We start from the raw sequence: 24,788 nt of genomic DNA on the forward strand, positions 1-24,788 counted from the left end.
AGGGGGCACCGGGCGAGGCTTTGCCCCTGCGCGCTGGGCGTTAGGCGAGGAGCAGTGCTGCGGGAGCGAGTTTTAAGCCGTCCCTGCTGCGGCTGAGGGCGTTGCTGAGAGCTGTCCTGCGTTGGCGTGCACCTGAGTGCTTTGCTGAAGGCGGAGGGATTGGTGTGCGCCCCGAGAATCGTTAGTGAGGATCTGCTTGCGCAGGCTCCGGAACGGAGGAGAAAACCACATTTTTCAAAGTGTCTAGTGCTGTTGTAAAGCAGATGAAAAAGAAAAACAGGACCGGTGAGGTGTGCCAGAAGGGAGAGCAAGAGCCCCCTGAGTAAGAGGAAGAATGTCCTGCCCTGTCTTCCTGCCCTGGGAGTCCTGGGTCTTGCTCCCATGGACCTGGAAAGCAATGGGCTTGTGAGGCCTCAGCGTTTTTAAATTCACCTTTGGTCCTGCCATCTGATGCCCGGCTAATATCTCATGCTACATGCAGTATTCGTGGATAAGTGCATTTTACAATGGTTATGTTTGTTTTGCTAAGGCTTATTGAGGATGAGGAAAGCTAATGAGATGTCAAGCAGGAATAAGGTTGACCAATACAGTATCAACTACTACCCTGCCCTTACTGTGTGCAATTTAATGCCATTTAACCTGAGCTGAGTAGAGAAACCAGTGTCAGCCTTTTTCTTTTTTCCAAACATATGAAAGTTTTATGCAATTGTCATCTGAAAACGTAATCTGCCCAAGAATTGTTTCTTTTTCTTCTATCCAAGTGATTTAGTAAGTATATACAAGAGAGAAGAAATACTTTCTTTGAAACCGATAGGAAATTAAATGACAATATCTCTCCACTAGAGTTATTGCATGGATTAAATTAGCAGATAAAACATGACAACATGTTGTTATTTGTTTAAAGTTTTCCTGTGCATAATAAATACTAAAAYGTCTAGGTTTTAGCTGCATTATTTTTCTTTTCCTGGGCCAAAACCTTGTTCCAGAACCCCCCTATCAGGCTTACTATCCTAGAAGAAGTCTTCAGAAATCCTCACTGCATACATGAAAACTGCTAGAAATATTTTTAGTTACCTTTATTAAAGATATCTAGTAGTTGTTCTGTTTAAATTGGTTGGAAGACATGTCAGAAAATTTGTGTTTGCTAGGTTTTGCAAAAGTTTTGTGCTTGTGTACTTACAGCTCACGGAATACAGAACAGAACCACCAGCAAAAGATGAGTTTTGGAGACCTCAGCTGCCTTACTGTATATGGCTAATATAAGTGGGAAGTTATACTGGGTGTAAGACAGTTACTAGAAGGAGCATTCAGTGACAGGTAAGAGAGGGGCTGTATTCTATCAACAATTTGTAAAGAGGAATAATAAGAGCCTTGCACTCTTAAAAAAAAAAAAAAAAAAATCCAGTCCCTCCCTTTTTAGAAAATAGCTTTGCAATCTTGTCCCTCTTTGCAGCATGTTACTCACACAGTAATAGCTTCTAGTTCAATGTGTAGCACTAACTGGATCCTCTGAAATAAAATTTCTGTGATTCTGGTGGGATCTGCATTCTTTAATGCATCTAACAAACTCCTACATGCTGAATAAATAAAGTGGCAAAATATAATACACAGAGATAGGGGAAGGAGGAGATAAAAAGGCAAGCATTTTTCATCCTAGTCAGTCTTCGTTCCTTACCACTTTGGTCACCAGATGACCAATTYGAAAAATCACAGCCACTTGATCAAGAAATACAAACTAATCAACATGTGGATTTGTTATCCAGGAGAGAAATTTTGCAATGGGTGAAACTAAGGCTATTGTAATTGTACAAAAGTGCATGAATTAGATTGTAAAGTTTAATTTTTTTTTTTAGGAGAAAAAAGAAGATATTCTGTACTTCCTCATTCTGACTCATTATTCATCATGACTTCACCCAATATTCAGGACACATTGCAAAATGTATTGAAATTGTTAATATTTTAGTGTAAACACTCACCAGTACTTGGGATRTTCAAAGTTGTGCATTTTTTGTACCTCTCTGAAGAACAAGTCACTGGCATGAAATTTTGATTACTTCTTCCATGAAAATTATAAAGCTGTAAAGAATGAATAAGTTCGCCAGACTTAAAAGTTTGTGGCTTGAACACCTACATTAACACTTGCAGGATGTTTTAATACAGATGGGTGTAGCAGCAGATGCTAAAAATAGGGAGGCCACATCCTGCATTTCAGCTGGTCACAGAAATCATTACAAGCTGTTACTTCTGTTCCAAAAATCTACAAAGTACTTTCAGCATAACTGCTTGAATACCACTAGGATGAATACTCAAATATGTATTTACATAATGGCTGTGATGTTTTAACTTTTAGTAAATACTGCAGGGAGTAAAACTTCTACAGTTGAGTAGCTGCAGAAACAGCCACAAATCACAGAATGGGAAATACTTGTGAATACTTTTTTTAAGACTTCCATGCTGKTCTGTCTAGGCAAATTGACTAAAAGTGTTTATTACTGTCCCCTTCTGGAAAATAATACCAACTTCTGAAAAGCATTATGTGAAGATTAGTCAGTTAATCCTTAGGAAGCCCTCCAAACAAGAAATACGGTATTAAAGTACTATTTGTTATTATTTACTATTTATACAAACAATCCTTTTGTGAAGTATAATTGTTCCCAATATCATCTCTGTCACTGCATTAAGAAGATAAAAATTATAAACTTCCCTGGAAAAGTAGGCAGCAAGTTTTGTCATCAGGACAGGCAGTCTTCTTCACTGTCATAATAAAACTTGCTATATAATATTTTTCATGAGGAAAGCACTTTGCCAACAGTTACACTCACACTTCCATTTTGTGATGGATTTTATCAAAGTAAATAATTGTTTTCTCCATCAAAGAAAATTGGACTGCCTTCAGGACAAATTAGTCTAACCCAGGCACCTCTATAGAACGTGTGCAGAAAGCAAATGCAGGCATCAATCTCTTTTCCTATACACTTCCACCTGTGGGCTTGTTTGCTGGGCAGTCTACACTGAGTTTGGGCATTCAGCACTGTGGAGCTTCTGCTACTAAATATCCTTTAAGAATTTTGGAAGAGGGAATTGCTTTGTGACAAGAAACCRCATAGGTATTCTTTCTGTTGGAGGTTGAGGATTCATTTTTGGCTACAGGATRAATGCCTCTTCTTGTAAGTGAGATAAAAATTGTATGTGAAAGCAATGGTGTTACATTAGTTCATGCTAAATGTTTAGGGGACGTGTTGCACATCTGGAGCAATTAGATGGGATCTTCTCTGGCAATCTGGAACATATGTGCAGGATGTCTCCATAATGGCAGTGCAGCAATAAGGATGTCATGGTAAGGTTTTTTTTATAACACATCTGCTCAGCTTGAGGTCTGGGGTTCTATTGCTGTTGCCAAAGCTCTGTATGCCCTTTGGCTTTATGTTCGCAGAATTGTCATTCCTGGTACAGTTCTGCTTTCCATGATAGCATTCCCTGGAACAGTATCAAAGCTGTCTTAGCTCTGATCATTTGTTTGGCAGTGAATTGGCTGCCAAAGTACCCACTCACTCCATCAGATTTCAATCACCCAGCATGCAGTGTGTTGCCAGCTTTTCCAGCTCTGTAATTGGGATTTGACAAATGTTGCTTTTCGAAAGAGTAACAGTCATCACCATGCTATGAATAAACAATATTGGAGTAGAAAATCATGTAAGTCAGAGAGTGATTYGGGCTTCCAAATTTATTCTCAATTCCTTATTTTAACTGAGCAGGGCCCAAGCATTTACCTTTTGACATTTTCTGCCAACACAAATTATCATGTTGAACTCACTTGGTTAAATTTTAACTCACTTATTAAATGATAGATAAAAACCAAGAAATTGCAGTGGAAAAATGCTCCTCATTTGGGCAAGTCACAAAAGTAATCTTAATTCTTTTCTGAAGCTGTGAACATTTTTTGTGTGTATCCCTGAATGTCCTTAATTCAACCTCTTTAGCCTGAACCTAAGGATACACCCATGCAGGATTCCTCTGGGACTGATAGGATTTCTGTATATGGCTGTTTCAGCACAGCTGCTTCCTTTCATTTCCTATGTGTCTCAGGTCTCACTGTGGTATCTTGATCTGTGATGAGGATCCGTGCTGCAAGCAGGCATATGTAGGTCATTGTAACTGTCTTTCTCCAAAAGCCAAAGGTGGGACAAAGCCCCAAGCTCATGCGTGCAATATAAAATAGAAGAGCCAGATTCTTCTAAAGACATCGGCTTGTTTTCTTGACAAAGTTTTCTAAAATCTCTGCCTCAAAGCCTGTGTTTCTGAAATGAATGGTTATGCAGAAAGCAGGTGATGCCAGTAGGTCTATGTGAGGCACACAGGTGTGTGAGTGTGACATGAGGGGCATGCCTTGTGCAGGTGATGCTATTCATCCACCTGAAAGATGACTTTCCTAGTCCTAGCTCTAAGATGCTAAGTGCATTGTGTCTGGGACATTATTCCTTTGGTACCTTCAGGGATTGGTGATCTAAGATTTCTTCAAAATGGGGGCCCTTCCTAGTGGTCCTGGGGAAAGTCAGGGACAGCCGACAGGGTGAGGGGTTCTTCTGAGGCCTTGATAATGCACGATGTACAAACCCGCATCAGGTCTGCTTCCTGCTTTCTGCTGGGCTCTAATCCACTGCTCACTCTAATCACTTCACCCGTAGTTAACATCCGAGCACAAAGGCTGTTGAGGTGTATACAGGTTGCCTAGCAAAATAGAAATGCAGTAAGTGAAATAAGGATAAGACCTATTCAAAGGCAATCGGTGCTGACTGCATACTAAAATGGACCACAAGCTGAGAACAAACAGAAAGGCTGATTAAAGAGGAATGGTTAGAGTGGAGATAGAGACTGGATAATATATCAGCTGCGAGCTGCTGTCTATTCAGGTGTGTGATAAAGGGCCCCCGTAGTGTGCAAACTGCCTCTATGCCACTACAGTAGTAGCGTGTGCATTAGATTGCCACAATGAAGCATTGCGTGGGCCAATTGAAAAAGAAACTCATGAGGRATTTTTGTTAACAGTTTTGCTGCTAACCAAACCAATATTCCCTGTCTGGCACAGCAGTCAGTTTCAGAAACTCATAACCTGATCCTCTATTGCTGTTGCATTATTTTTAAAGCATAATGCTACCCTCATATGCAAAATAATGTGTAGCTTATAGTGATTTCTGTTCATATATACAAACCCCAGTAAAAAAAATTGAACACAATGTACACACTGGGAAATATAATCCTGGAATATGTGTCGATGACATGATTGTTCTGTAAAATAATCCTGCCCACGTTTCCTTTCAGAGATCTCTTTCTCTTTATGCGAGTTGCACCCAGGATGGGGATGCTGGCTGCACGTGCTCGAGTCACATTCTCTTCACAGCGGACTGAGAAAGCAGTCAAGTCCATGTCCACATCCGTGTCATGATAGCAGCCGTCAAAAGCYATTGCTTGCACTGCGTCAATACTATACATGCCTGAAGCCTGGCAACAAAGAATAGTTATTCTGTGTCTAGCAGAAGCTATCTTAATAAACAAAAATAATAAAACAGAAAATAAGCAAAGCTTTCTCTTCAAAGTTGCTCCTCATGTTAAGTGTAGGGAGAACATGGCTACCCCACAATATGCATCTAGCTCAGATACTGTCATCTGTGGGGCCTGCCCCCTTGTGCAAGGCTTGAGCAAGGAAGGGGATGTATTTGATGAACACACTTAGTCTGACTGGTTATTGCCAGCTGACTTGCATGTACCTCAGCTTCTCAAACAGAAAAATCAAACTCTGCTTCTCCTGTAGGTCTGTGTTGCTAGAGCTGTGGGAAATGATTTTGAACATTTCCAAGAGTACTTTTTTGACAGGATTATGAAATCATGTGAGCAACATGTGCATCTTTTGTATGTCTTTCCCCTTGTGATATTCCAAAAATAGAGTTTACATGTGGGGATATTCACTGATGCAAAAGTTTTAAGTGCATGTTTGAGAAAAGGCAGGGAAAGTAAATCTTTAACTTGTAAATGCTTCTGCTTCAGGCACACTTTTCTAAAAATGACCCTGTCATTCACCTGATCTTCAGACAAAAAGATATCATTAAACCTATCTGCCTAATTGAAAATGGGGAAGCAGGAGAAAGAGAAATAAATAGACTCTTCTCCACAGGAAGTAGGAGGGGATATTACACCAGGATATTTCGGGGTACATTTCAGAGAGAGGAAAAGACCAAAACATTGGGACTGTCTTGATCAACAGGTATTTGAGAAACGGAGTGAAGGAGACCTTCTTCAGGAAAGAATTAGAGATGTACTCCCTAATTTCTGTCTCAAGAAGAGGAGGGGAGAGAGACATTCCCAAGAGCCCAGAGAGGGTGATACCTTTCCTCCCTTCAGYCAAGTAAAGAAAAGTGAGATACAGGGAGGAATCACAAACATGGTTACGGCACAGTTACCACAGTGCTGGACCAGGATTACTCTGTGGCTTCTGTGATGCTTTCTGAAGGCAACAAAATACAAGATTGTACCTTGCCCCGTTTTTTGAGTTGCTTTCTCTCTTCAGTTGTGGTGAGATAGTTCACTGCTGCATATTCGATGACAGACAGGAAGACAAAAAGGAAGCTGATCCATAAATATACATCCACAGCCTTTATGTAAGACACTTGAGGCATTGAGGCACTTACTCCGGTGATGATGGTTGACATTGTCAGAACCGTAGTTATACCTGCCAAGGAAAAAGGGGAGATTATCATAGTACTAGCCGACTGGTTCTGTTTAGCTCATCACCAGTTGCTTGGACAGCATAGCTTCATAGGTCATATGACTGAGATCACCTTTAACTTCATCACACAGGCTCTAAAAAGTAGAGTGAACCATGAAGGACCTATCACATGCAATACTGAAACCAGGATGCCATAGCTCTGCTCAGTGTGTGCAGTTACAGCTGCAGCACACCAGGTTCCAACAGTGCAGACACAATGCTGGTGATTTGGCAGTGTAAGGAACACATGCCTATGACAGCCTTAGGCCTTGCCATAGAGGAGGAGTGAAAGCAGTTGTGGTCAACAGAGCTGTCTGCTACAGTGTCCCACAGTGGGGAAAGGGAAAGGATTTCTTCCCTCGCTTCATAGAGCCAGGGTCTCTGCAACGCACCTTTCTAGTTCCTGTGCTTCACTAAAGAATCACTGAATTCCCTCCCAATCCTTTCTCAAATTGTACTTCTTGAGAACATAACATCGGCTTGTATGTCTCTGTCATAACTCCTTGGCTTTCTAAAAACATTCTAGCATGAAAAGCTGAATTCATTGATGCTAAGATATGTTTTTTCATTGACTTGCATGTGTCCAGAATTACACCCTTATCTTTTCAATCTCTCCTCTTATGTGTGCCTATCATTGCCTGTTTAAGACTTCTAGTTTTGTTCTATCTTGAAAAAAACCCAAACCCAACACAAAACTGATTTTAAAGAAATAAATGTAATCCCTAAAGGGAAGACATCTCAGCAACATCCCTAAGTCACAGCACTGGCTGATAGTATAGCTTTTCAGTCAGGTCTCAGTATAGCCTTTCTCCAGTTTTGTCCTAGTTCAAGCCCACTGAAACATAAAAGAGTTCTTGCTTTCCTTCTTCTTACTCTGCAAGTTCCTCAGGCTGAATGTTGGAGTTTGGAATATACCATATAAGAGGAAATCTATGCATTAAAAATCTGTATACTCTAGACTAGGGAGCTAAGGTTTTTAAACTTTGTTGTTAATGTTGCTTATAAATTATGTATGCTTATGCTGATGAAATGTGTGTTATTCATAAAATTCCTGATGCATAACCTTCTATAGAAATCTGTATATAAATTGAAGAACATGATCAGCAAAACCATCTTGACAGCATTACGAATGACCTACTGAGACTCAAAACTTTATTTTTAAATATTGTTTTATTTATTATAAATAAAAGGAATTGGTAGATGTATTATTAACAGTAGGTAGGAGATATAACTTGTTTTTAGATTAACAAATAGATTTATATCCCATGTGTTAATAGTTTTAGACGGTGCCAATAGAAAGAGATCTGAAGTAGCTATAGACCTATTTTTTCTAGATTAGTATAGCTATAGATAAACATTAAGGGCTCCCTCAGTACATGCAAGTTTGTTTCTTACACGAGGATTCTCAAGGATTGTCTAAGAAATATGGCAAAATGCAGTCAACTTCTGGGACCAGTATCAGTGAGAAGACAGAACAGGAACTTCATTATTTATTCTTAAACGGGCAGCCTGAGGACTCCTATGCATTATGGATACATTAGATATCCCAGTGTTTTTCCACCAAAACTTCTGAGAGATGTTGAAAAATTTTGAAAAAAATCTATTAATTCCAAGGCCATTATTGTTAAATTCCCAACAGAAGGCAGTCTTGAAGTGATATCAAGTGATTCATCACTGAGAAAACCAATAATGTTATTAAAAAAACACTGTAATTAGTTCCTTTTTATCCTGAGTCTGTGGTGTTCAGAATTAAAACACTGAGAGCAGAAAGGTGCCTAACTTACTCTTTGGCTTCCACAGCATACGAAGTTAGGGCACCAGAGCAAACCCAAAGTACCTGACAAAGAACAGGACAGTTCAGGAAACTGGATCCAAGCTGGTAGGAAGATATCAACAGATTCTAGAGAGAAAGTGAGGCACAAAGCCCTTAGATAGATTGTATTGTGCCTTCTAAGCATCTCTGATGAGCCACAGATTTGGGGAAGGATCAGACTACCTGTTACATCCCTGAGAAGTGGAGGCGGGGGGGGGGGGGAAGGGACAGTCTTTGCAACAAAGGAAATAAAGTAAAATTCTACAAAGGGAAATCTGAAGAATCATCCTTCTGTGCTGTGTGAGTTGCCTTCTAGTACAGCAAAGCCAATCGGTTGACTACAAGAGTCTGTGGTACTGACAACAGTGGCAATAATAATGCTGTTCAGGCAATTACTTGATATACTTGCTCATGTCTTGTTTAAATAAGAAGGTAAAGTAACTTCAAAATCTTTCCCCTATCCATTCTATACCTCCCAAAAGAATATAAGGTAAAGATTTACCTAGTGATACCCTGGCAGGAACGGCTCTTCTGTCAATCCAAAATGAAACCCAAGACAGCATCACCATCAGCATAGCTGGGAAATAGGACTGTAGCACAAAAAAGAATATATGCCTCCGGAGGGCAAAATTTATAAAAAGTCGATTGTACCAACCTATTGAAGAAAGGGAGCGGAGGGGTTGGGGGAGAAGAGAAGAGGTTGGCGTTATTTTTGAATTCGGTTTATTGGCCCTGTCCTTCCAGCAGGTATGGTGTGCCCACATCAGTAATAATAAGCACATACAAAATATTGCTACCACCCTCATTTTATATAGTTCTTTGCACACTGTCACTCATACCACATTAAAATACTGCTGCCTTGGGAGTGGAGCATCACAACTGCCTAAATAAAATACTGTACTCAAAGTTAGGAAATTGGAAAAAAAAAGTAAATAGTTTTACAGTGAAACTGTCAGGAGAATGCAGACAGAATATAATTATCCAGTTAAGCTAGGACAGTGAAGCCAACACTCTACCTCCCACAGAAAGTAGTCTGCTGCCTCTCATGGCTACAAATASACAGGCAACAAGCAGCATTTCTTTTCCTCTGGTCAGACCGGAATACCCGCTCAGTATTGACTTCAGAGGCAAGGCTGCCATCTAGTGAATTCTGGGGCAGGCTCTGTGCGGCAAAGCTCGTGTGCTATATACCTTGTGCAATGGGAAGTAATTCAGTGTACAATGAGGAGAAAAGAAGACAGAAATAGCTGGCTGTGCAGCATCTGCTTTTACAATGCAAATACAGACATGAATGAGCCTGTGTTGGAACAGTCATTGCATTACAATGAGCTACTTTAAGAAACAAGTGTCCTGATAATAATCCTGTCTGATATTAAACATACCCTGTGTGGTTTCAGCCACGGAGCAGGCTTTTGTTTTTAAAAATGATTGTCTCAAAAACAGTTTGAAAGTATTGGTCCTTTGGAGGCCAAGGAACTCCAAAAGCTCCAATGCTTCTTTGCAAAAATTGTCCTTAGAGGTGAAACCTAATAGAGTATGTCGTGAGAGGTGAATGGGATTGTCTAGATGTGTAGTTCACTAAAACTCACAGGAAAGGATACACAGAACCTAAAATGCCAAAGGCTGCTTTGTGAGCAGTGTTTGTGTCCATTCTGTTGTCCCAGACTCTTCTCCCTGTCTAATGGGAGAGGCCTCCCATTAGAGTTGCGCTGCTTGTTCCCCACAGTTACTTACTGCTGGGGGGCTCTTCTGCATAAAATCACTTTCTTCCAACGAGAGAAATGAGAAGCAAAATAAAAGAACAAGAGAAAATGGAACCTCGTGGCTGAAACAGAAACTCAAAGCCGAATAAAAGTGCATGTCTGAGAAGTGATTACATACAAATGGCAGTATTCTAATTAACAGATATGGTACATGCATTTATTCAGGTACTTCCCAGTGGTCCCTGTAATTTAAAACAGTCTTCACCCTGCTGAGTCAGCTGATCATCAAAACATCTGCATGTTAAGTCTCAAGCAGTTACACCTTTGCAAAGTCAAAGGTGCTGTAAAGGTGCCGTAGAGGGTGGGTATAAGAATGGTATAAGGTTGCATAGTTGTGCGCAAGGCTGCATTTGCCTTACAGAAGTGTTTTTTGATGAGCAATAGCAAGGTGGAAAGAAGCCATTAGCTGAGTCCCCAGAAAACAGCTTCAACAAACAGTTATGGCAGTTTAGTGGAAAACATCACAGTCTTCTGCTTGCAGAAAGGGCACATTTGATGTAGCTCTCAGCAAGACACAGTTAGGATGGTGGGGAAATCACCTGCCCTCTTCTCATATGACAGTGGCTCTTGAAAGCTGGAATGCTGTTCTTAGCTCAAACACCAGCAAGAGATAAGGATGAAGAACCTGATCAAGCTTTGAATTCTTTGCTGCTTAGGCTGCATCATACTTTAAATTGGAATTTATCCATTAAATATCAGCCATTAAAATATGAGGACTGTAAATTTTAATGGGTCCTATTTGAAGGCAAAAAGAAGCTATCCTGTAAATAAATACAGTAAATAAGTCTATTTGCAGCTTTCCTGTATGTCTTAAAGGACTTTTTCCAATGCTTTGTGAATTTCATCATATTATATGAAATAATTTCTAATCCATTAATCAGCCTTGATAACTGAAGGGCAATATCACACTGAAATGAACTGACTCTGACTAGAAAGTACAGTAGCAAGCGTGCTATTCTATCTGGTTAAGAAAAGTTTGGTTAGACTATTTACACAGGGGAATGTTTCAAAATTTATAATTGCATGTACAATGCAAAGAAGATAAAAACCTCCTTGCATGGGGACTATAATAAACTCCTAAGGCTTTGAACAGTTTGCCAGAAAGTGTGGTTCCAGATCTATAGGAAGGAATRAAAAGCTGTCTGGTGCAGATACCTGTATTTAAAAAATGTAGCAGTGACATAAAGGAATTGTTGTCTGCAACTTTATGTATAAACATGGAACATTAAGCAAACCATGAATTAGGCCTCAATAGGTTATAAATGCTCTCATGCAGAAATATTATAGTCACTGGATTTTTAATGACGTTTACAGCTCCAAAAATGAGGAGATTTTAGCAAATAAAACACACTGGGGTTCCTCTTGCTTGCTTTCTAGTAATTGACTGTTTAGGGGTTGCATTTTCAAGTTTTTCTATACAACCAGGAGGACCAAAATATTCCCATAAACCCAGAGGCTTTCAGAGAAGCCCCAGGATTTTTCAAGACCTAGCAACAGCATATATTTGGCTGTTCTGCATGTTCATTTTCTTCAGGTTCTTTTTGTCAGATATTAAGTTATAGGTATTATTATGGCCTCTTCTTGTAATACCAAGAGAGTGTTACATAGGTTATGTAAAAAGAACCTAGGGCCAGAGGGCCACAGATCACAGTGACTGACAGACCTCATTTTAACTGTGAGATCTCTCACAGTGGTAACAGTCATTTATTAACAACAGATTAAAAYGTGAAGGACATTCTGTGTGACTGTGTCATGTGTTTCTCTCTTCTAATGCCAAGGGCTTACTATACCAGTACTGCTGTAAAAAGCTAGTCCACTGGAAGCACTGAATTCTTCAATGAAAAACTGGGACAGGGAGATATGTTCATCTGTGCTCAGGGACTCATTTCCATGTTTCCAGTATAACATCAGATCATCTTCATTGTACGCATCTGTGAGAAAGTAAAATCTAAATCAACACTTCTGCTGGAATAGAGCTCCTGTTTTCTTTTCTTAGGGATAGGAGATCACTGGAACAATTTGGGAAAATCACAAAGAAACATGTTTTTCATCTCAGCTTGTCCATTAGTTGACAATGAAAAATTTGTAAAGGCCATTTTCAATCTTGTTCTAGTGGAACCCAGTCTTGTTTCCTGCCAGCAGTTTGCCTGACAGAGGAGGAAGAGGGAACACAGGGCAGCTGTGAGTCCCAGTCCTCACAGCTCTGTCACGCTCAGRGTCCCAGGGCATTTAGGGCCTGCAGCTCTGGAGCTGCCATGATAAGCTGCCTGAACACCAGGAACCTGTTCCTTTTCGCAGAGACTAAACAAAAAAACAGCATCCCAGTTCTGTTCATAATCAGGAGAAGAATAAATTTGGAGTGCTCTGCAAGACAGAATTACCTTTCCCTGTCCAGCTCTGCAGCTTCCTACAAAAGGCTGAGTCAGGGGTGGAAAAGCAGACATTTCACAGTAACACAAGCACCCATTTCCATTTTTTTCATGAGGCCAAATCCTGACATCCAATTTCAGTTTTAACTTGCATTTTTTCCTCAAGCAAACATGGTTTTTGACAAAGAAAAGATTTTTAGATTTAGGCCTTGGAATATCAACCCAGTCAGAAAAGAGCAGGGTGCATCTTTGTTTTTCCATTTTCCCAAAGTGTACTGACTTCCGGAAAGATCAAAAACTGGCCAGTCTTTCACATACAGGCTAAAGGATTGAGGTCACACATTAAAAGCAGTGAAAAAGGTATTATGAACAAAATGGAGTGCTGGTGAAAAATGAAGAACAGGTATGAATTAAACTTACAGCTTTCCAGTTCTAAAGAACAGTTCTGAGTGTCCAGAGGAAACCTACTGAAATCCATGAAACACATAGCAGAAACTGTTATTCTGCAGAAAGGAACAGAAAAACAGAAATTAAATGAAAATTTTGACACTTTCTCAGGACTGTGCAAACATCTTACTGAGAGCCCCAAACAATCTGCTGATTAGAATATGAATGATTGAATTTTTCTACATTTTTATTTTTTAGGCACTTCTAAAATTGCTTTAGGATAGTGAGATAAAACTAAGCCAGTGAGAGAATACATGTTTTAAACCATAAACAGTCTTTCTTATTAAGTACATTACCTTCAATTTTTAAACTCTTCACTGGCCTGGTCTTTCATTAGTCTTTCACATGTTTTCCTTTGAAGGGTTACACTTACAAAGATTAACAAGGGAAGTTCACATTTCTTGACTGGATGTCTCATAGACTGAAGTAGATATTAAAGATTAGAGCAAATATTATTCCAAGTGCTATTTTCACAGCTTGAATGGTTATAATATTTAATTGCATAAAAAGATAAGCTGTGATTTTTGAAAGCCTACTCTCCCCTTCAACAGAATGTAGAAATGCTCACAAAACTACAAATGAAAATGCATCATTATTTAGCACAGTCATATTTGATATTCAAAGCCTTATACTCTAAAAAGTGTAGAAAAATCTGAGCAAGGACATTAATTTTGCATTCCACCTGCTTTTCCACAATTGTGTATGAGATAAACATCCCCTAACATTTTAACCTATAAACAAAAAAAGACTAAAGGTAACAATTTAAATTTTAAAATAGTAAATATTGCTAAATTTCCTTTTCTTGTCACAGCTTGCATTTCGTATGATATTTTACATTGATTTTTTGCCTAAACTGAATCCTGCAGGAATATAAGTGACAAGGAATACACTGGGTATACAAGTGATCTCTGAAAACTCGTGATTAGTAATCCCAATGTAGCTGAATTTTTACAAGTATAAGATTTTACTGGGTTGAAATGAGGTTGTAACAGTGATACATCTCTAAAATGATGCATAAGACTTCCATCTATGGATGTTGTTTCAATCTTTTAGCTATTGACTACAGGATCAGGGAACTAGCAAGCAAATAGTGATTGAAAAAAAAATGAAGATCATTTTAGCAACAAATCTGGATTTTTGTTCTGTTTTGCTTCAGTAAAATCCTGGACACTGGGCACTGMAGAAATCTGTAGAATATGCAGATTTCAAATAAGGATTTGGATTATAACCTACCCATTGCATATAAATCTGGCAATATAAAAAGAGGGTTTTCATGAGCATCTGATTGTTTAGGAACATAAGCATTAACACAGGCTAGAAACACATTGTTTGACCTAAATCATTTCAAAACCTTGGTCCATCAACATTTAGATCTCCCCCTTCCCTGCCTCTCAGTTTGATAAGAACTAATAAAGAAGAGAAAGAAGAGGACAGGGCACCTGCCCTCCATGCTTATGGCCAGCAGGGGAATCCCCAGGTTTGGCAGTAACTTGGGGCTTTGCTGTGCACTGGCCTGTTTCTCAGGACAGGAAGGTGAGGCTGGCTGCAAGCTGACCTGCCAGAGCAAGAGGAGTCACCCAGTACACGCCGTCTGGTGATGCAGGGTTAGGGAAAGATAACTGTGGAAGTAGAGTGAATGAGGGCACGAAACAAAAGCAGGGCACCAGCTTGCAAAGGTGATGCAGGACACAGGACACTGGCTCCCATCACAGGTGGGATTCTGAGCAGTGAGCAAATGCAACAAATTGATCTACAGTGTGTGTCTGCCTCTCTGGCCTGCTTCCTCCTTTGCCTTCCTCCCTACCTCACCTTTTCCCTTTTCTCCATCTCTGTCACATTCCTTCCTATTTCTTCCTCCCTCCTGTTTGTAATAAGAAGCTGTTGTGCACAATTTCTTACTGTTAATCTTGAGGACACCTTATCCTTCCAGCAAGCTGACAGAATGTATTCGCTCACCTTATGTCTGTTCACCACTCTTCCTTCCCCCAGCTGAATAAATGTCACACCCCTTGTGTTTCTCTAAGCCTTGGTGTATTTCCTCTGATTGCTCTCTTTCATGAAACATGGAAATGAATATAGCAATAAAATATAAAGTAGTTCACCTCATGTTTTTTCACTGTTTTTTGTGATTCATAAACATAAAACCTCACAACATTAGAAAGCAGTGTGCAGCTGTTGTTGGGAGGGTTTATGCATGTCTTCAAGTGAGGGTGGGTAAATTCATTTACTTGTTGGAAAATTTTTACATAGCAAAAATTTCAAGTGCTTGCACAGATCTTTGAACTRTTCAGATTAAATGAAATACCATCTCTGTGCACAGGTATAATTAATGACAAACTGGAGAACTGGGATTCCCACAATACACAGGCCTCAGGCTGGGCCTTCACCTTGGGGGGAAATTCCTCATTAAAACCATTTTTGCCACATCATCCAAATCTGCTCAATAAAAAAAAACAACAGCATGTAGCTAGAAGGGAGGTACCTGTTTAACGACCTTGCTGTTCCAGTTCTGGAATTGCTGTTTCACTTTCCAGTTCCTTGTAGTCACACAACATGCCTCTCCAACACTGCTGGTATCAGTACCAGTAATTCCTCTCTGTGCCTACCTGGAGCCCTGATTAATATCAGTAGTATGTTTACAGGTATGCTGGGCTGAAAATAGCCAAGGCAGACAGTTTTAAAGGAGACTCAGGGAAAAAAAAAGTTCTTTGCTAATAATTTGGAATTTTACTGAGTAGTTTTACTCCGTTACTCAAAAGAGTAAAACTACTGCAGTATTGCTAAAACCACTGGCAATGAATTAGCACTTGCTAAACTTCAGCAGTATTTACAACAGATGTAAAATTTGCCATCATCCTGCAACAGGAAACCACATGAGAATGACAGAAAAATATATTATCTGCTATGTCAGTCCTGGATCTATTTTCTCCCTGGTATATTGGGAGTATCCAGTGGTCACCATTTCCCAGTATCTGACCCCAGGAGATTAATGTCAGTCCAGTATCAGAATCTTAATTGCAAGGGTCTCCAGTAATTTTTCACTGTACAGACCATTGGTCTGCAGTTGCAGTTATGTTGTATATTTTCTTATGAAAAGGTATTGTTCTTACCGTAGACTGAAGAGTACATTGCCATCAGGATATACTCGGAGCATGACATTTTCCACAGTTGTATCATGGATGAAGGATCTTTTGGAGTGTACAAAAAAAACATCAGGTACCCAGATCTTTTCTAACAGTCTTCCATCAAAAGTCATACTTTTGTTTTTGGTACTAGGAAATGAAAGTCTCTCATCCTTCCAGTAATGTCTGAGATACAAAGTCATTGTGAAGTCCTTTGTTTAATTAAAAATAAAAGAAGATAATGCAYATTTTATTCACATACAGTAGTAAGCAATACAAAGTAATCAAGTCATGTAACAGATCAATTTCTGTTCTGGATAACATATGGAGAATCCTCAGAGAGAAGAATCAAAAGTTACTCCATGGGATTAAATACAGGTTGGAGCAACCTTTGAGATTCCTGCTGTTTGACTTATCACTGGTGTCTGAGTCTGAGGTTCATAATTCCTTTGTACTGAGGCAAAACTCTTAAAGATTTCAGTGGTCTGCTGGATTGGACGATTAGTGAAGTGAAAAAGAGACTTCAAAACCAAACAAAGAAGAATGGAAGGGGGCTTTGTTTGGAAATTTTCAAAGGCTCTTTCCAGAATGGACTGTGGTTCCTTTACAAAGAAAATAATTTGAGTCTTTCATGAGCATTACATCAATTTGTAAAGTCTGTTTATATGTACATTTTGTACAAATATTGCACAGGATTTTTAGATCAGTACATTTTTATGAATGAAATGGATGATATAGAAACAATGCTGTGAATTTCATAAGAGTAAACAATTCAAAATTAAAAGAATTGTGAAATTTTTAGTATCAAAGATTGTTACAAATACTTTATCGTCTTATTTAGAGAAATAATGTGACTGCAAATATACATGTGGGAAGAGCTGGAGATAAAGCTTCAAATCCAGTTTGAGCTTCTGCACAGCCCAATTGCTCTGTGCTCACCCATATAGCTCTTGTATTATTAAGCGGACATCATTTATTTCAGTAGAATACTTCTGAAAAGAATGCTGGGAAGATAGCCCTTCTCCTGTAATGTGATTTTATGCCCATGTGAGTCCCACTGGGCTCCAAAAGAATGCAGCGGTTCATACTAACAGATCCCACAGCAAGCTCAACAGTTGGAGCTAGAGCCACACTTGATGTGAAAAGATATTGTAAATGAGATCTCTTTTGCAAAGTTAATGCACCCTGCTATTCTAGGACCGAGCAACTTGGCACTAATGCCTGGGTTGCATTTCTTAGAGACAGTCTTGGCTGAGGAATGAACAGCCTGCATTCCACCGCTACATGTCCTTGATTTCAGTGAGGTGGTCTCTTTCCTAAGACCATTTCTGGAGCCGATTTTTCTGATTCTGTCTGTTATGATCACAGCTCCACCCATGCCAGAAATGATGGGAATATTCAGGCCCGCATAAGCAAAGGAATCAAAGGACACAAAGCCTGATCTTCAAAAGTGCAGAGCACTGAGAGCTCTTATAGAAGCCCATGGGACTTACAGAACATCTGGCATTTTCAAATCAGAGCACTATCCACTCTGTTCTGTTCCTCTGACCCAAGGAGAAATCCACTATGTGCTCATATGTAACCCTTACTAATTTAAATGAGAATTACTTGCATGCTTTAAGGTAAGGCTGTGTTCTACATGGGTTCACTTTCTTTTTAACTGTATTTTTCTATATCATCCARGTGGATGTTTATGAGACCCTGAGTTTTTGCTGAAATTCTTTATTCCAGTTCTACTAACCAACTTACCATGTCAACTTCAGATATGCTGTCAATGCTTTCTACCTGCACGTCAATGCCCACTGGTATTGGTGACCCTTCAATGTAACAGAATGAAAGAGTGATGAGGAGCACAAATGCAGATTTTTAAAGGGAAGACTACATATTAACAACATGAAGAGATTACCCCATTSCAGCATTTACTATGGTCTGTCCACCTAAGTACACTGAAATAGAAAGTCCATGACAACTCAATAAAACGTTATGCTGAAAAGTTGTAGAAATAAGTACAAAACCTTAAGTGATCTCTTTGCAATCAAAGTGATTGTTATTGGCATTGCAGTTCAGAAAGCAGCAAGAGTTTCCTTTTGGAAACTTATGGCCAAAGCTAATGAACTGCTTGTATCTTTAATTAGTTAACTACTTAAAGTTTGGCATAGATATTTGTCAAAAGGGATTGCTTGTTCACTACCTCATAAAGAAAAAGTTGTGCACATATTAAGCATGTTCTATRACAGTGTTATGTGTGCAATGTATTACTGAGTACATAATTTATTATTAAGTATAATACATACCAAACTGCACTAGGTCACCTTATTTTATATACTACCCCATTATTTCATGCCAYGTAGATGAAAAAGGCTGTGAGTTTACGTCACAATGGGATCTTAATGAACATTTTATAAAAGCATATTTTTGTTTATACAGTAAAGTAACTCAAAATCAATTAAAAATTACAGTGAAATATAAAATTATTTCCAGCCTCTTCAGTGTACAAGCTAGAATTAGAGTTCCATACAGGTTATGTACCTGTGTAATTTTTAGTAAGCAAGTCTGGCCACTAAAGTAACTCGCTAATCATTTCCTTAAGAGGGAGAGGGAGAAAGAGAGGGAGATGGGGAGAGACGTGCATGTATGTGTCATACACATACTGAAGAATATTCGGCACTTGGAATGAAAATCAAAAGTAATCTTTGTATATGAAATTCCAATTACATTTTTAAAAATATGCTTTTTAAATATTTTGAAAATACACATTTAAAGTAAGCCAGTACAAAACATGAATTCAAGGAAGACTGAACAGCAGGAGACAGCAACAACTTCTTTGACTCGTCTTTCTTTTTTTCTTATCTTTTACTTACATCAGCATAAAGCTAAAATATAGTCCAGAAATATCACGTTCCTGATAACCAGTCACAACACTGTGTCTCTTTTTGGAATTATCCTTAAAATAGCAGCCCTTGAGGATTACACAGCTGCCTCCAGTTCTTACCAGTAAAGATCCTGAACTATTTTTGAGGTATTTTTAAATCTGGCTCTGTAATCTTGTGATTTGACTTGTATATTTTAATGGAGGTTTTGACTCTTCATAGTACGGATGAGGCACATCATTGTGCACAGGAAAGCAAGGTAAAATGCAAACAGAGTTAAGGCACACAGGAACATGTTACTGCACTGACAAGAGCTGTGCTGTCTAGCTTGGAAATCATCTCTGCCTCTGAGAGGAATGTGTCACTCAATCTGTTCGCCAAAGGTTCAAAGCTCAAAACGAAATTCAGGACTCCAAACAGCAAAGTTCAGTCAATTACTTTATTAGTAAGATACAAGACAGTACTTGGGAAAATATTACTTCTTTGAGAGAGTAATGACAGCAGGAGAGGTCTGCCCTATAGGTTGACTCACAAGCATACCAAAGTATATATCCAACCAGGCTTCGTACAAACCAATAAACATTTTTATGCTTCTCCTAAACCAGGTTTGACTACTACTTATCTTTGTTTTTCCCACACAATCCAAAGCACATCACATAAATAGTTTACTTACGCAAAATACTGACTTGTACCAAGGACTGGTACAAAAAATCCCTGTTTGTAATCTGAGTGGAGTCTCATCTTCTCGGTATCCCATTGAAATCTAAACTATGTTGTAAGTTAAAAACACATTTTGCCTAAGTAAAAGTCTCTGGGAGGTTTATACATCATGTGAACATCATTCACAGATGAGGTTCACACATCATTTAAATGCAAACATTGTGGGAAGATAAGGTATTGTCTATCAAGCTCCTCATTAGCAATCTGAAACTTGTGACATGTCTACGTTGCAGAGCAGATACCTGAGCTAGCTGTACATGAGCTAGGGTAGGTGAGGGAGCAGACTAGCTGTAGAAGCACAGATCTCCAGCCCAGGGGTRTGATCCATACTAAGGCTCACCTTATCTGCCAGCAGTGAAGATGTCAGTGTCTGGTCTCAGCAACCTAGGCTGCCTCTGAAGTCCATGCAGTGAAACAGGCACTTTCTAGATTTCTAATTGGGGTGAGCTGGCTTGTGCCTTAGAAAAGCTTGTTGGTTACCAAGGTAGCTTAGAGTGACTGCAAATAGGCAGATGAACTGCATATTAGCTAACCTGACCCACCAAGAAGCTTCAACTTCTCCGTATTGTAGGTGTGTTCAAACTATAACCCTGGGACTGTGGCAGAAGGGCCTGCTAGGATATACTGGAGCTGCTTGTATCTGGGCATACATTTCATCTTAGCTGGTATCACTAAAACTTTGGGCGATGATTTGCATGACTGGAATGTCAGTAGGTTTCGTCCCATTTGAGGAGGATTATGGGGGTGGGAAGGGAGAAGAGAGGAGCATCTCTCTACATTAAAAAATGGCTTTACCAGTTTCTGAGTCAAGGACAAATCTAAAGCGAATAAAGTTAAATGTCTACCATCACCATTCTTCAAACAGCTACTCACAAATCATATCATAGAATAGGATGACTAGCTCTCTAAGTATCCACATGTAATGTGTAGAGTGGAAAAAAAAAGTTTTTTTTTCTGAATGACAACTCTTTGAAGTATGACAATGGCAGTCCTAAAAGTTCCTTGGAATTTGCGAAAATTACAGACAACAATTTCATAACCCAACAAGCAGTATTCTGGTGTGGATACAATTTCATTCAATAATTCACCTCATCTGGGCAGATACAAGGGAACTGATCACAGAACCAGAACTTAGTGGCAGCTTAAGTACAGGTGATTACATATATTATATGAGCACAAACTAAAGTGCCAGTTACACATAAATGCACACATAGACACTTGGTTCTTTGAAAGGACTGCTTGCACTAAGTTGGGAACTGCTATAAAGCCACATCAGTGGGAGCACTGAATAGCATAAAGGAGATCAAAGCTATAGCCAGGAGAATTAACGTGGGTGTTTCTAAAGTGAACTAAATAAAAAGGGAACTGTTGCAATGAAATTTGTTCCTGATTAGGTAGAAATGCTAGAGTTTTGAAACATACTGCTTAAAAGAGATTTCTGTTCTCTATTTGAGAAAAGGCCAAAGGCTTTACTCATATTACTTAATGAGAAAATACTGTTCAGCCTAGCATTCACAGAATCATAGAATCACAGAATGGTTGAGGTTGGAAGGGACCTCTGGAGATCATCTAGTCCAACCCCCCTGCTCAAGCAGGGTCACCTAGAGCACATTGCACAGGATTGCATCCAGGCGTGTTTTGAATATCTCCAGAGAAGGAGACTCCACCACCTCCACTCTGGGCAACCTGTTCCAGTGCTCTGTCACCCTCACAGTGAAGAAGTTTTTCCTCATATTCAGATGGAACTTCCTGTGTTTCAGTTTGTGCCCGTTGCCTCGTGTCCTGTTGCTGGGCACCACTGAAAAGAGTCTGGCCCCATCCTCTCAACACCCTCCCTTCAGATACTTGTACACATTGATAAGATCYCCTCTCAGCCTTCTCTTCYCCAGGCTRAACAGGCCCAGCTCTCTCAGYCTTTCCTCAYAAGAGAGATGYTCCAGTCCCCTAATCATCTTYGTRGYCCTWCRCTGGACTTGCTCCAGTAGTTCCATGTCTCTCTTGTACTGGGGAGCCCAGAACTGGACGCAGTACTGGAGGTGCAGCCTCACCAGGGCTGAGTAGAGGGGGAGGATCACCTCCCTCGACCTGCTGGCAACACTCTTCCTGATGCACCCCAGCATACCATTGGCCTTCTTGGCCACAAGGGCACATTGCTGCCTCATGSTTAACTTGGTGTCCACCAGCACTCCCAGGTCCTTCTCCRCAGAGCTGCTTTCCAGCAGGTCAACCCCCAGCCTGTMCTGGTGCAKGGGGTTATTCCTCCCCAGGTGCAGGACCCTGCACTTSCCTTTGTTGAACTTCATGAGGTTCCTCTCCGCCCACCTCTCCAGCCTGTCCAGGTCTCTCTGAATGGCACCACAGCCTTCTGGGATATCGGCCACTCCTCCCGGTTTTGTATCATCAGCAAACTTGCTGAGGGTGCATTCTGTCCCTTCATCCAGGTCATTGATGAAGATGTTGAACAAGACTGAACCCAGTACTGACCCCTGGGGGACACCGCTAGCTACAGGCCTCCAACTAGACTCTGCACTGCTGATCACAACCCTCTGAGCTCTGCCATTCAGCCAGTTCTCAGTCCACCTCACTGTCCACTCATCTAAACCACACTTCCTGAGTTTACCTGTGAGGATGTTATGGGAGACAGTGTCGAAAGCCTTCCTGAAGTCAAGGTAGACAACATCCACTGCTCTCCCCCTCATCTACCCAGCCAGTCATCCCATCMTAGAAGGCTATCAGATTGGTTAAGCATGATTTCCCCTTGGTGAAGCCATGCTGACTACTCCCAATCACCTTCTTATCCTCCACATGCTTAGAGATAACATCCAGGATGAGCTGCTCCATCACCTTTCCAGGGATGGAGGTGAGGCTGACTGGCCTGTAGTTTCCTGGGTCCTCCTTCTTGCCCTTTTTGAAGACTGGGGTGACACTGGCTTTCTTCCAGTCTTCAGGYACCTCYCCTGTYCTCCATGACCTTTCAAAGATGATGGAGAGTGGCCTAGCAATAACATCCGCCAGCTCCCTCAACACTCGTGGGTGCATCCCATCGGGGCCCATGGATTTGTGGGCATCAGGTTTACCTAAAAGATCTCTAACCCAATCCTCCTCGACCAAAGGGAAGTCCTCCTTTCTCTCAACTTTCTCTCTTTCTCCAGGGTCTGGGATTCCTGAGGGCTAGCCTGAGCAGTAAAGACTGAAGCAAAGAAGGCATTCAACTCTGCCTTCTCTGTATCCATTCACCATAGACTACATTAGACAACATCCCCTGACCTCCGGCCTGATCTCATATTGACAGGAAATAGCAGCTGCAAATATTTTCATCCCATTCTGACTCTAATTTGGCAATAAATGTAGGTAGATGACAAATATACTAAACACCACACATATACACAACTCCAGTCACTTCAGTACGCTGTTGATTTTTCTAACCTGAAGCCTTTTTGTATTTTTGTCATTTCTCCCTGGCATAAGATACATATTGGTCCTACTCTGGTCTAGGCTTTCTGAGCTTCATAGTTTTCTTGGAACATTTCTCGCTGTGATTAGAAACCAGTTCCACTAAAAACAGTAATAATTAACTATTGTAACAGGTTGCCGAGAATTATATATTCCACATCACTTGGATTTGTTACATCAAGATTGGGTGTTTTTTAAAAGAGAGCATTTCAATAAGCATTGGAAGGGATCCTAAAACAGCCAGAAAACTAAAATGATTTGTTTATTCTTATGTCTGCACCACAGTTTTCTCCCTAATGTATTGAGAATTTCAATCTCTGGCTGACTGTCAGGCAACAACAACAAATTCACTTTGGAAAAAAGTAACCAGAGAAAAGCTGTGTTTTTTATTTTCCCAGTTTGACAAAACTGGGGATGGCAGAGAGGATTTTGTTATTAAATTGAGCAGTTTCAGTTGCTGCTAGTGCATTTCTACAAATCATTATTTTAGAGGGATTATTGATTTTCACAATGGAGATTCCACAGATTTTCAAGATAATTACTCCTCAGCAGAAAAAGCTGAATTGTTTTCAGATGGGTTTATCTTCACACAAGCCATTTCTATGCTCTTTTATTTTAAAGGTTTAAACATACTGAAAGAATTCCCTTATGAGCATGGAATTTTTTTAATAGATCGCAAGACAAGGTAAATTATATAATACTCTTTTTAAAAGAGATGTTACATAAAAAGGATATCCTTTTATTTTAGGATCACTTTCCATGGTAATAATGACTAGTTTAAATAAATTCTATAGTTTTCATAATAGTCAAACTTTTGAACACACAATGGATTGCACCTGCAAATCCATAGGATAAACACTGAATTTAGAAAAATCAGCCACTGAATCCCAGCTGGCCTAACAGTGAGTAACAGTGTGTTATGGAAAAAAGTTAGGTCTACAAAAGGCTCCCAGTAAGAGAGAGAGAGACCAGAGGAAGAATAAAGTCTACAGGAGTGCTTTCTTCTAAAATAGGCTTGTGAACCCAGAGGGGAAGAAAGCCAAACAGAAGTGTAAGCGAGTCCCAAGGAAGTTACGTTACACGGACATTGCTACTCTCTTCTGGCAATGAGTTAAAGTTGGGAATTGCTAGCAGTGGAATTTTGTCCTTGTCACTGTTTTGTTTCTTATTTACTTGAGAAACAAAGGTAGACTGGTATTAGCAGTAGCCAATGCCTGGAATGGAAGAATTAGCAATGTAAGAGAAAAAAATCCAGGAGAAGGAGCCCATCAGAGGTCTTGAAAATCACCAAATGTTTTCCTCCTGTTTCGGACCCCAGCTAGTCCTTCCAGTAACACACCGGAGAAAGCCATTACCCTTTCATCAGTCTTCCTCACAACAGTGAGAAGATGTTTCTGACTTTCCAGGGAGGACTATGGTGCAAACATGAAAATAACTKTGTGTCAAACAGCTGTTGGAATTGCAGAATTTT

General features: G+C 39.9%; 1 protein-coding gene and 1 long non-coding RNA gene across 3 annotated transcripts in view; one reads left to right on the forward strand and one right to left on the reverse strand.

The window, feature by feature from the left end:
- Positions 1-3: 3 nt before the first annotated feature.
- LOC112974430 lies at positions 4-5,401 on the forward strand. 2 transcript variants are annotated; one of them, XR_003256268.1, is made up of 5 exons: positions 4-768; positions 1,183-1,317; positions 1,854-1,939; positions 3,232-3,337; positions 5,320-5,401. It is a non-coding gene; the product is annotated as an uncharacterized LOC112974430 (long non-coding RNA). The 2 variants fall into 2 exon arrangements; XR_003256267.1 differs by having other exon boundaries at positions 1,854-3,337.
- GABRR3 (gamma-aminobutyric acid type A receptor rho3 subunit) overlaps positions 3,377-24,788 on the reverse strand; it is a 35,669-nt gene continuing 14,257 nt past the window's right edge. The window contains exons 3-9 of the mRNA XM_026083371.1: positions 18,024-18,091; positions 16,263-16,486; positions 13,126-13,208; positions 12,127-12,267; positions 9,076-9,228; positions 6,528-6,724; positions 3,377-5,499 (exon numbers count right to left, since the gene is read on the reverse strand). Of these exons, the coding sequence (XP_025939156.1) occupies positions 5,197-5,499; positions 6,528-6,724; positions 9,076-9,228; positions 12,127-12,267; positions 13,126-13,208; positions 16,263-16,486; positions 18,024-18,091 (1,169 nt within the window). The 3' untranslated portion in view covers positions 3,377-5,196. The remainder of the gene's footprint in view (positions 5,500-6,527; positions 6,725-9,075; positions 9,229-12,126; positions 12,268-13,125; positions 13,209-16,262; positions 16,487-18,023; positions 18,092-24,788) is intronic.

The sequence above is a fragment of the Apteryx rowi genome, unplaced genomic scaffold, assembly GCF_003343035.1.
Source record: "Apteryx rowi isolate R43461 unplaced genomic scaffold, aptRow1 scaffold_60, whole genome shotgun sequence".
Lineage (NCBI taxonomy): Eukaryota > Metazoa > Chordata > Aves > Apterygiformes > Apterygidae > Apteryx > Apteryx rowi.